Below are 12,242 nucleotides of genomic sequence, written 5' to 3'. Positions count from 1 at the left end.
TACTCCAGCTTTCTTTTGATTTCCATTTGCATGGAATATCTTTTTCCATCCCCTCACTTTCAGTCTGCATGTGTCCCTCGGTCTGGAGTGGGTCTCTTGTAGACAGCATATGTACGGGTCTTGTTTTTGTGTCCATTCAGCCAGTCTGTGTCTTTTGGTTGGAGCATTTAATCCATTTACATTTAAGGTAATTATCGCTATGTATGTTCCTATTACCATTTTCTTAATTGTTTTGGGTTTATTATTGTAGGGCTTTTCCTTCTCTTGTATTTCCTGCGTAGAGAAGTTCCTTTAGCATTTGTTGTAAAGCTGGTTTGGTGGTGCTGAATTCTCTTAGCTTTTGCTTGTCTGTAAAAGTTTTAATTTCTCCATCGAATCTGAATGAGATCCTTGCTGGATAGATAATCTTGGTTGTAGGTTTTTCCCTTTCATTACTTTAAATATGTCCTGCCACTCCCTTCTGGCTTGCAGAGTTTCTGCTGAAAGATCAGCTGTTAACCTTATGGGGATTCCCTTGTATGTTATTTGTTGCTTTTCCCTTGCTGATTTTAATATTTTTTCTTTGTATTTAATTTTTGATAGTTTGATTAATATGTGTCTTGGTGTGTTTCTCCTTGGATTTATCCTGTATGGGAATCTCTACACTTCCTGGACTTGACTATTTCCTTTCCCATATGAGAGAAGTTTTCAACTATAATCTCTTCAAGTATTTTCTCAGTCCCTTTCTTTTTCTCTTCCTCTTCTGGGACACCTATAATTCGAATGTTGGTGCATTTAATGTTGTCCCAGAGGTCTCTGAGACTGTCCTCAACTCTTTTCATTCTTTTTTCTTTATTCTGCTCTGCAGTAGTTATTTCCACTATTTTATCTCCAGGTCACTTGTCCATTTTCTGTCTCAGTTTTTCTGCTATTGATTCCTTCTAGAGAATTTTTAATTTCATTTATTGTGTTGTTCATGATTGTTCGTTTGGTCTTTAGTTCTTCTAGGTCCTTGTTAAACGTTTCTTGTATTTTCTCCATTCTATTTCCAAGATTTTGGATCACATTTACTATCATTACTCTGAATTCTTTTTCAGGTAGGCTGCCTATTTCCTCTTCATTTTTTGGTCTGGTGGATTTTTACCTTGCTCCTTCATCTGCTGTGTATTTCTCGGTCTTCTCATTTTGCTTAACTTACTGTGTTCGGGGTCTCCTTTTTGCAGACTGCAGGTTCGTAGTTCCCGTTGTTTTTGGTGTCTGCCCCCAGTGTGTAAGGTTGATTCATTGGGTTGTGTTGTCCTTCTGGTGGAGGGGACTGGTGCCTGTGTTCTGGTGGATGAGGCTGGATAGTGTCTTTCTGGCAGGCAGAATGGCATCCGGTGGTATGTTTTGGGGTGTCTGTGACCTTATTATGATTTTAGGCAGCCTCTCTGCTAATGGGTGGGGTTGTGTTCTGTCTTGCTAGTTGTTTGCCGTAGGGTGTTGAGCACTGTAGCTTGCTGGTCATTGAGTGGAGCTGGGTCTTAGCACTGAGATGGAGATATCTGAGAGAGGTCTCACTGTTTGATATTATATGCAGCCGGGAGGTCTCTGGTGGACCAATGTCCTGAACTCGCCTCTCCCACCTCAGAGGCTCAGGTCTGACACCCAGCCAGAGCACCAAGACCCTGTCAGTCACATGGCTCAGAAGAAAAGGGAGAAAAAAGAATACGAAAGAAAGAAAACAGTAAAATAAAGTAAATACAGTTCTTAAAATAAAAAATAAAAAAAATTATTAAAATTAAAAAAACAGGTAAGAAAGAAGAGAGCAACCAAACTAAGAAACAAATCCACCAATGATAACAAGGGCTAAAAACTATACTTAAAAAAAAAAAAAAAAGAAAACGGACAGACAGAATCCTAGGACAAATGGTAAAAGCAAAGGTATACAGACAAAATCATACAAAAAATCATACACATACACGCTCACAAAAAGAGAAAAAGGAAAAAAATATATATATATAAAATAAAAAGGAAGAGGGCAACCAAATCAATAGACAAATCTACCAGTGATAATGAGCTCTAAATACTAAACTAAGATAAACATAAAACCAGAAACAAATTAGATGCAGAAAGTAAACCCCAAGTCTACAGTTGCTCCCAAAGTCCACCACCTCAATTATGGGATGATTCGTTGTCTATTCAGGTATTCCACAGATGCAGGGTACATCAATTTGATTGTGGAGATTTAATCCGCTGCTCCTGAGGCTGCTGGAAGAGATTTCCCTTTCTCTTCTTTGTTCACACAGCTCCCGGGGTTCAGCTTTGGATTTGGCCCCGCCTCTGCGTGTAGGTCGCCCGAGGGCGTCTGTTCTCCGCCCAGACAGGATGGGGTTACAGGAGCAGATTAGTGGGTCTGTCTCACTCAGGCCAGGGGGAGGGAGGGGTACGGAATGCGGGGCGAGCCTGCAGTGGCAGAGGCTGGCGTGACGTTGTAGCAGCCCGAGGCACGCCGTGTGTTCTCCCGGGGAAGTTGTCCCTGGATCATGGGACCCTGGCAGTGGCGGGCTGCACAGGCTCCCGGGAGGGGAGCTGTGGAGAGTGACCTGTGCTTGCACACAGGCTTCTTGGTGGCTGCAGCAGCAGCCTTAGCATCTCATGCCCGTTTCTGGTGTCCGCACTGATAGCTGCGGCTTGCGCCCGTCTGTGGAGCTCGTTTAGGCGGTGCTCTGAATCCCCTCTCCTCGTGCACCCCGAAACAATGGTCTCTTGCCTCTTAGGCAGTTCCAGACTTTTTCCTGGGCTCCCTCCCGGCTAGCTGTGGCGCACTTTCCCCCTTCAGGGTGTGTTCACGCAGCCAACCCCAGTCCTCTCCCTGGGATCTGACCTTCGAAGCCCAAGCTTCAGCTCCCAGCTCCCACCTGCCCAGGCGCCTGGGCAGACAAGCATCTCGGGCTGGTGAGTGCTGGTCGGCACCAATCCTCTGTGCAGGAATCTCTCTGCTTTGCCCTCTACACCCCTGTTGCTGCGTTCTCCTCTGTGGCTCTGAAGCTTCCCCACCACGCACCCCCCGTCTCCACCAGTGAAGGGGCTTCCTAGTGTGTGGAAACTTTTCCTCCTTCACAGCTCCCTCCCTGAGATGCAGGTCCTGTCCCTATTCTTTTGTCTCTGTTTTTTCTTTTTTCTTTTGCCCTACCCAGGTACATGGGGAGTTTCTTGCCTTTTGGGAGGTCTGAGGTCTTCTGCCAGCATTCAGTAGGTGTTCTCTAGGAGTTGTTCCACATGTAGATGTATTTCTGATGTATTTGTGGGGAGGAAGGTGATCTCCACGTCTTACTCCTCTGCCATCTTGAAGGTCCCTCCCAGTTAAAGAACTTTAGCAAATGTTTAAGTTTGCCTCTGAGTTCATTTATATAGGAAAAGTTGACAAAACACAAAATCCCACAAAAACAAAAAACAAAACCCCACAATAACAGAAACAAAACCAAACCTTTCTTAACAAAAATTCAGATTTAGCTAATGAGTGATGAAATGATCCCTAAATCCCCCCTGCAAATTTCTAAATTACACACCAAAACAAAATGCCACGTCCCTCACCCAGATCTCAATTCTCTGTAGTACTACCAGTGACCTATTATAATATCAGTGGAATTTTGATCCCAACTCTTGAGATTAAAATAAAATAGTTAAAATTAACTCAGTGATGGCTGATCAATTATACTAAAATTAAATGGTAGGCCACAACCAGAAGAGAACCTCATGGTTAGATTTTTTTCCCATAAAACCGAAATCTGATAGGAGTGGGCAGAGATTATTTAAATGAGAAACAGAAAGATAGATTTATAGAAGACACAAAACTATATGCTAGATGTTCTGGCACCTACAAAAGACCAAACATAAAGGCCACCTTACCTCCCATCTGCATAGTCTGCATCTGCTCCACCCCACCAGACGTCCGAGTCATCCTCCTCTGCGTCTGCTGAGTCAATACTGTCACTTTCGTCAGCCAGTGGGCAACAAACAAACTCCACCCCTCTGAACTTGTCAATTCCACAGGGCAGCAGCATGCCATACTCATGCAAGTTGGTACTCTTCTCACTACAGGTCTACAAAAGGTAAGGAGAAAACAGTGAGAGTACTGGAATCAATGTGCTTCATTGTAAGAAAATCCCAATTATAACAACACACAGGCCCAGTAGATCCAGAACCAGTTTCACAATGGAAAGAATCGTTTGCTTTTTGAGGGGATTTACAACAGAGTTTCTTTAGCACAGGCTTTTTTGGTACCCTTAATGTTTAACTTTGTTACTTATTTAATAAGGATATGTTGTTATACTATAGAAATTAATTAAAAAATAGGAATAGAAACTAATTGGGAGCTAAGATGTAGAAGAGGCTGCACTGTGAATAGTTATCAGAGAACCAGTGCTTTCTGGCTTCATTAGCATATCAGGAAGTAGTGATAGTTTCACGTATATCCCCCCAACTCACTTCTACCTCCCTTATGTATGCAAGCCTCTCTCACTCAGACCTATCGTATTCTAGAAATTCTAACTCTCTTGGCTCACTTCCAAAATAACAATCCTGGGAAGAGAAGAAATTATCCTCTGCTATGAATCAGAACTTAAAGTCAGTAGAGATTTCTCTTTCAATATCCTTTTGCTTTCCTGGGATTTGCTAAATTCCCATACATTTAGATTAACATAAAGCTTTGAAAGCATCCAGCGGTGACAGGATAATTCAACACACATAGGTAAACAATGAAATTTTACAGAGTGTATTTTGACCTCATAGGAATTAGAGTCATTTTGTTTCTTAGCAACGAAAAAGAAATTTTTTTAAACTCAAGAAGAAATGAAAAATGAGGTTATCAGATGGGTACTGGGCTTTAAATTACCTAGTTTGTTTTCTTAATATCTGCTCTTAAACATTTTTATATAAAGACAATGTCATTTGCCAGTAAATTAAAACATATTATTTTAAAAAAGGCAAAATTAATGCTGAATCTTAAGTGGTGTTTTCTGCCTAATAGCATTAAGGCTATGACGCAAGGTTTAAATGAAGGTAGATCAGGGTTTCTCAACCTCAGTATCACTGACATTTTGGACCAGATCATTCTTCAGGGCAAGGGGAGAGGAAAAGCTGTCCTGTTCACTGAAGAATGTTTAGCAGAAGCTCTGGCCTCTGGCCACCAATGCCAGTAGTACCACCCCTTAAGCCAATAATGTCTCCAGACATTGGCTCATGTTTCTGGGAAGGGATGTGGAGTAAAACTGACCCCATTCGAGAACCACTGAGCTAGATAAAGTAGGCTAATTCTAGGAGACTGATCGCATTACAAAAAAAGTATACAAATTTACTGGAAAAACCTCATAATATATCAAAGGGACAAAGCAGTTTTGAAGGTAGTAATATCAAAAAGTGACATTTGGGGAATTCCCTGGCGGTCCAGTGGTTAGGACTCTGCACTTCCACTGCTGAGGGCCCGGGTTTGACTCCTGGTGGGGGAACTAAAATCTCACCAGCCATGTGGCACGGCCCCCCCAAAAAAAAGGTGACATTTTATGCTAATTTTTTTATGTCTCTTATCAGCTTTGTCAAAAGCAGGGGTTAGCAAAGCTTAGAATTGGTGCCATAGACTCATCTACTATGGATCAGTGAAGGTGGTAGCATGGCATGGTGAACACAAAATTGGGTGGCACAACTTAGAAACTGAGCTTTCTAACTGTAGCTTTCAGGTTGGTACAGGACAAGCTATTGTTCTACCACTGTATTCCCCAACAGATAATAGAGAAAAAGGTTAAATTATAAAAACTTGGTATATGACAAAAGAAAACAAGAGATAAATTTAAAAAATTTTTAAAGGTATATTTTAAGGTTTATAGGGAGTATAAAATTGTAGTTTCTAAATTATAAAACATGGCATAGACATAACAAATCTAACTAAATATAAAATACTCCTGGATGGTTTTTTAAATAATAATAACTTATTTATCAACACAGCTGTTGCCTCAAGATATCCTCTTAAAATATTCATGAAGTCTTTTATTTTTAACAATAATAATTTAAAAAACATATTTATCAACACAACTGTTGCCTCCAAATACCCTCTAAAATGTCACTGTGCATAGTTCCTAGGAAGTCTTCACTTTAAAAGTAGAAAGAATGAATGGGTTGGTACCTCTTTGGCAACGGTGTGCCAGTGAAGGTGGGTTTCACAAACATCCATCCTCTCCTGGTGTAAGAATTTGCACTTGTCGGGAACGAGGAGGGCATCGCTTACAAACTCACCAACTGCAAGAAAGGAAAACAGCTTCATGTCATCCCATCTGCATCCCAAGGGTCTTATCCCAGTGACAGTAACAAGGAAAGATGGGCTGAAAGAACTTCAGAGAGGTTATACAGCTTTTAGAATGATGAAGTAATCAATCCAGGAAAGGCTAGTACCTTTAGAATGTTCAGTCCTGCTTCCTTAAACAGCCAAGTTCCTTGCCACATTACCTTGATGGATAAAATACTTCCTCCGTGTCTTAAGTGAAATTTTAACTTAACTAGTATGAATCTCTGACTGCAAATTAATCATACAAAAAATTGCCATTCAATTGCAACAAGGATTAAAAAATGACAGATTGACACTGCCTAGGCAATCATTGAGAAGAATCAAAATAAATAATTGTCCACTCCTCTTTCTTGGACATTTTAATCTCTTTATAAACTAATAGAAAATTTAGCATTTTTCTACTTCCTAAACAAACAAAATCTATATATACACATATGTGTATTATTATTATTTTTAATATATGCTTAGTGTTTTTATTTTATTTTTTTGATTATCAAGAAATTTAATTAAAGTAATGGTTACTTTTCAAGTGTATGGAATCACAGAGGAAAACAGAGAAATTCAACTAGATCTATACAATGTTACTTCTTAAAAAAATATCTGAAGCAAATACACATATGTTTATTATATGTTTATATACAATACACATATATACACATACACAGAAAGTTTAAATCAATTAAATTATGAAAACTCCTTAGACTTTTGCTGTATATATATATTTTAAATTGTATATCATGCAAACTATTTTTAGCATTGCTGGTACTTCAGATATAAAGATATTATTGATACATAAAGTCCTATAAGAATTCACATTCTCATAAGGGTGAAAGTTGGATAATTACAACATAATGTATAAGCTGTGGGCTTAATTTTTATTTGCTTTGTTCACTACAGTATCCCCAGCTTTCAGCATAGATTCTGCACACAGTAGGCAATAAATGTCTTGATGAATGAAGAAATTAAATGCTGTAATAGAGATAAAGTGATGGGCCAACATAGTGAACATATCTGCTTGGGTGCCCTGGGAAAGACCTCAAAATAGAAATAACATTAGAGATGAGTCTAAATGGACGAGCAGGAGTGTGACATGTAGGAAATGAATGGGAAGTTGCAAGATGTAAGGACAGTATCTATCTTGTTTAATATCCTATTCCCAATCCATGGTCCAGTGCTGGCAAACATGACCATATTGGATGGATGGATGGTTGGAAGGATGGCAAAAAGAAACCTTCTGTGCAAAGAAAGAATAAAGGACAAAGCATATCTGTAGAAGAGGCAGAAGTTCACTGTGGCTGGAACACATGGTAAGTGGGAAAAAATGTCCAGAAATAAATAAGACTGGAGAAATATGGTGGACTCCAGTTTTAGAGTCTAAGGTTTTAGATGCCATTTTGGATGCAACATAGGCCAAAGGATATTTTAAACAAGAATGATGTGCTCAAGTTTGACTTTCAGGTAAACTCTTTAATCAAGTGAAGGATGGACTAGCGTTGTGAGACCATGAAAGCAGGGAGACCACTGAGTAAGGTACTGCAATCCTTCAAGACATGCAAGAAGAGATTTAAAGCAACGACTACAAATGAGCAAGGAATACAAGTTGTCCACATATCAGCAAAGATAAGAACAATTTTTTTACTTTCATAGTCCATTATGTGAAATTTTCTGAAATGCTACATAAAGAGATAAATGTCCTAAGAAGGGGAAGAAAAAAACTTTTCATTCACTTTATACAAAAGGGGCTTGTGGGATCTTAGTTCCGACCAGGGATTGAACCCGGGCCCTTGGCAGTGAAAGTGCAGAGTCCTAACCACTGGACCACTGGGGAATTCCCTAAAAGGGTTTTTTAAAACTCTCTTTCTATAAAGGCGCTTAAATTTTAGTCTGTTTCTAGCTCAAACATGCACGTCTCATGATATTTAAGTATTTATTTTAATAAATAATATTTAATAAATATTAAAATAATAAATAATTATTATAATATAATAAATAATAATATAATATAATATATATATTATATTATAATATATATATTATATATTATTATATTATTATATATTATATATATTATAATATATAATAATATAATAAAATAAAATAAAATAAATAATAAATATTTAATAAATAATATAATATAATATTTAATAAATAATATTTAGATCAAAATCTAAGCAAATCACAGGGGATAAACATCTTGTCATTCCTCAAATCTTTGAAACAATCGATGGTGCCCACAGCATCGTATTGTGAGTCACAGAGAATGCAAGAATTAATGAGACACGGTGCTCCCAAGGGCTGTGTGCAGTTGGTACTTGGTGAGGAAGGAACCCTTGAGTCCATGGAGTGGCTAGCTCTCCATGTGCATCACTGCATCTCAGCTCCACAACAGCTGTGTGATGGACCTCTTATAATATAAATCTCATTTCCCAGAAACATGTCTAAGGTCGCCTACCTTCAGGAGATTATAACCTAGCCCCAGAGATAAACATTAAGATATAAATTATATGGAAAGAAATGACATAATGCAAGTGATGTCACATTTTTCTTTTGCTTTTACATAGAATACTGTAAAACAAAAGAACAAATAAAACAAACAAACAAAAAAAACCAAACTAAAACCCAGATGAGTTGGGAGAATGGAAGAAAAATCCTCATCCAAAACCAATATACCTTTCTCCAAGTGGACTCTTCATGGGTTCTCAGGGCAGGCAATCAACCATAGCAAGAATACTTTATATCTGAGGCATCCCAATTTTCAAGGCCACAGGAGGCCAGAAGTGACCAGTGGCCTGAAGATGCTTGCCTGATTTATCAGCTCTGGTCTGTCAAGCCATACTGGCATATTTACAAATGTCCGAAATACTAAGCAATGTTTTTCTATTTTACAAGTAGTTATCTGGAAAGATTCAATGTCTGGCCCAAAGCTATTAAATCAGTTTATGAGACAATCAGGAGAAGATATCGGATACTCCCAACTTTGTCCTGAAATAGTTCTTGCGGCATAAACTGGGTAAAAGCTGCCAGACAACAAAGTGTCTTGTTGTACTTGACCTTAGGCCAATCTGCTGAGGAGTAGATTTTAATGCAAAGTCAAAGTCACTGAAAGATACTTACCTTGGTAAAATCTAATGTTCATCAAAAGGACACGTACAGCATTAATTTATAAAAGGATATTTGATTTTTTTTTTTAATTTGGAAAATGACACTTCATTTTGTAGTGTAAAGATGCTCTTAGGTTTCTAATATTGCACATAAGCCAAGAAATGTATGTCCCTCAAATGAGATTGCTTTTTTAAAGGACTAATACTGGTTATTTAATAGGCCCTCGGGACTAATGGCAAAATAGAAAACTCATTGTACTCGAACGTCAAAATAAAATTCAGCAAAGACTGGATTTTACAACCTTGCTTATATTACTTTCACAACTGATGAAACATACTAGAATGTTACACATCAGAAATTTTAAAGTAATTAAACCACAAAAATCTGTTAAAATTTTTTTAATAAGGAATTAAAGAGAAGTAGTAAAAATATAACAAATCCTTTTTCAGAAACGGGTTTAGTTTAACATGGTTTTTGTTTCCTCTCTTTTTAATTCTAAAAGCCTTATTCTTAAAAACCTATGATATGTGGGAGGGAGGGAGACGCAAGAGGGAAGAGATATGGGAACATATGTATATGTATAACTGATTCACTTTGTTATAAAGCAGAAACTAACACACCATTGTAAAGCAATTGTACTCCAATAAAGATGTTAAAAAAAAAAAAAACCTATGATATGACAGGGGATTATGTGGGAACTACCTGTACTTTCCACTCAATTTTGCTGTGAACCTAAAATTGCTCTAAAAAATAGTTTTTTAATTTAAAAAAATCTGATAGTATATATACCTGGAGTTTCCATATAGAACAATGCACACTTTAATTTTTAAAACAAACCTTCTGTTTATTTGGTTTGATCCTCAGGTTAAAAAAAAATTTTAACAGAATTCAAGTGAAAGAGACCAAAATAAATTAAGTATCATAATGAGATAATTAAGTATCATAATGTTTCGGCTAATGCCGAACTTTAGGAATTTGGCACCATTTAATCCTAGTGGTTCAATTCAGTGTACACTGTGCATATTTACTGATAATCATACAACCTGGTTTCTTGTTTTAAAAATTCACAATTTATATTACACACACTGCAATTGAAAGGGAATTTTCACAGCTAAGGAACAAGATCTGTGCTTGGCTTCTTAGCTAAAAAGTCTTGGCAAGGTAAACAATAATGCCAAATTCAGCTGGGACTCTGCAGGCATCAATCCACTGGCTCTTTGGTGGTCTTTGAGAGGACTGGCTTACTCAAATTACCTCATTTTGCAGATGGGAGGAAAATAATCCAGGTCAAGTGGCCTGCCCACAGAGCCAGCTGGCGGTGGAACTGGCCTGAAAATCTGAATCTCTGGACTCTCCATCCAAGTGTGGTAACTCAACTTGCTGCCATTTAAAGTCTGTTCGAAATGGGTTATTTGGCTAATTCCCTTTGGCTTTCATAAAAGTAGATTCACTTTTGGACTACAAAATACTTCAGTGTTGTGACCTACCATGTGGTCAGTTTGACAATAAAACTGGATTTAAATTAGCTAGCAAGTCATGTGAAACAGCTGAAAATGCATTCCACTGCACAGAATAGAACACAGGATAAACACAGAAGAGAATGCATGACAAACAGCGGCTTAAAAACACAATGGGATTATTTCTCTCCCATAAGAAGTCTGGCATTGAGGCTGAAGCTACCGCAGATGTTCAATGATGCCCTCAGGGACTAGGTTATTCCTATCCTTCTGCACTGCTGTCCTTAGCATGTTGGCATTTGTCATGATGTCCTATGGTCACAAAATAGCCACAGAATCTTAAGACTTCATATCCAAGTTGCAGGCAGAACAGGAAGAAAAGGCCAAGGGATGGAGGTTTTTTGTTTGTTTTTTTTCCCTATTAAAGCTTTGCTGTCTTATATGGGAGGAACATCCTATATACCATAGCTATGTTATCTGGCACACTAAGCTGCAAGGGAATCTGCAAAAAGTATTTTTGGCTAAGCACACTGTCACCATGAATAAAACAAAATCTGGAATTCTGTTCGAAAAGAAGAATTGGAAATGAATATTAAGCAGGCAAGTACTATGAAATTTGAAGACAGGAATGTATTTTTCAATTTCTTTATGTTCCTTTTCAAAAGACGGATGATTCCAGGAAGAAGACAGAATAGAGTGAGAAAGTATTACAACTAAAACCAAAGAGACTGTGAATCCATGGCACAGGGAGAAAAGGGGGGAAAGGATATCAGAGGAAAGAACAGAATTTCTCAAAACTGAGGCTACTAAGTTTTTGAGAGTCAGAGTGGGATTGAACAGATTGATTAAAAAAGATTCCAGAACCACACATATGTTCTTCAAGACACAGAGAGCTCAGATGAATAAACTGTGTTTCTATGAATTCACAAAGACTAAAATGGTGTTGGCTAGAAACATCTGAAGTCTTTGTATTTTGGCCCAAGGTGTAACCTCTCTTCCTTGTCTCTCAAGAGTTAAGGGAAAGGGGGCAGGAGAACATTCTAGCAATGGAATTCCTGAAAAATGGCAAAGCCTTAGTTTCCTTCCTTGTGCTATACTCTTCTATGAGAGATGAGATGTGGCCCAGACCTGGCTCTCAAAGGTAAGATGTCAATAGTTCCAGTAATTCTGGACCCTGTGCCCAGCACTGGCCTAAATGCTTCCTGGACATCATCTCACATCACACTCAGAACCACACACCGAAGCAGCTACAGTGATCTCACTTTATAAGAGAAGAAGGTGAGACTAAGATGTTACATAATCAGCCCAGCTCACGCATGTAGTAAATGGTGGAGTTGGGAGTATGAGTTAATATTCATAAAGCACTCAACTCAGTGCCCACAGTA

General features: G+C 38.2%; 1 protein-coding gene across 4 annotated transcripts in view; it reads right to left on the bottom strand.

Annotated features, from left to right (window-relative positions):
- APP (amyloid beta precursor protein) overlaps nt 1-12,242 on the bottom strand; it is a 286,588-nt gene that overhangs the window by 167,466 nt on the left and 106,880 nt on the right. For all 4 annotated transcript variants that reach the window (XM_061194014.1, XM_061194013.1, XM_061194010.1 and 1 more), the window contains exons 4-5: nt 6,140-6,252; nt 3,871-4,064 (exon numbers count right to left, since the gene is read on the bottom strand). In XM_061194014.1, coding sequence (XP_061049997.1) covers nt 3,871-4,064; nt 6,140-6,252 — 307 coding nt within the window. The remainder of the gene's footprint in view (nt 1-3,870; nt 4,065-6,139; nt 6,253-12,242) is intronic.

Source organism: Eubalaena glacialis, chromosome 6 (genome assembly GCF_028564815.1).
Source record: "Eubalaena glacialis isolate mEubGla1 chromosome 6, mEubGla1.1.hap2.+ XY, whole genome shotgun sequence".
Lineage (NCBI taxonomy): Eukaryota > Metazoa > Chordata > Mammalia > Artiodactyla > Balaenidae > Eubalaena > Eubalaena glacialis.
This window is presented reverse-complemented; position numbering and strand designations above follow the sequence as displayed.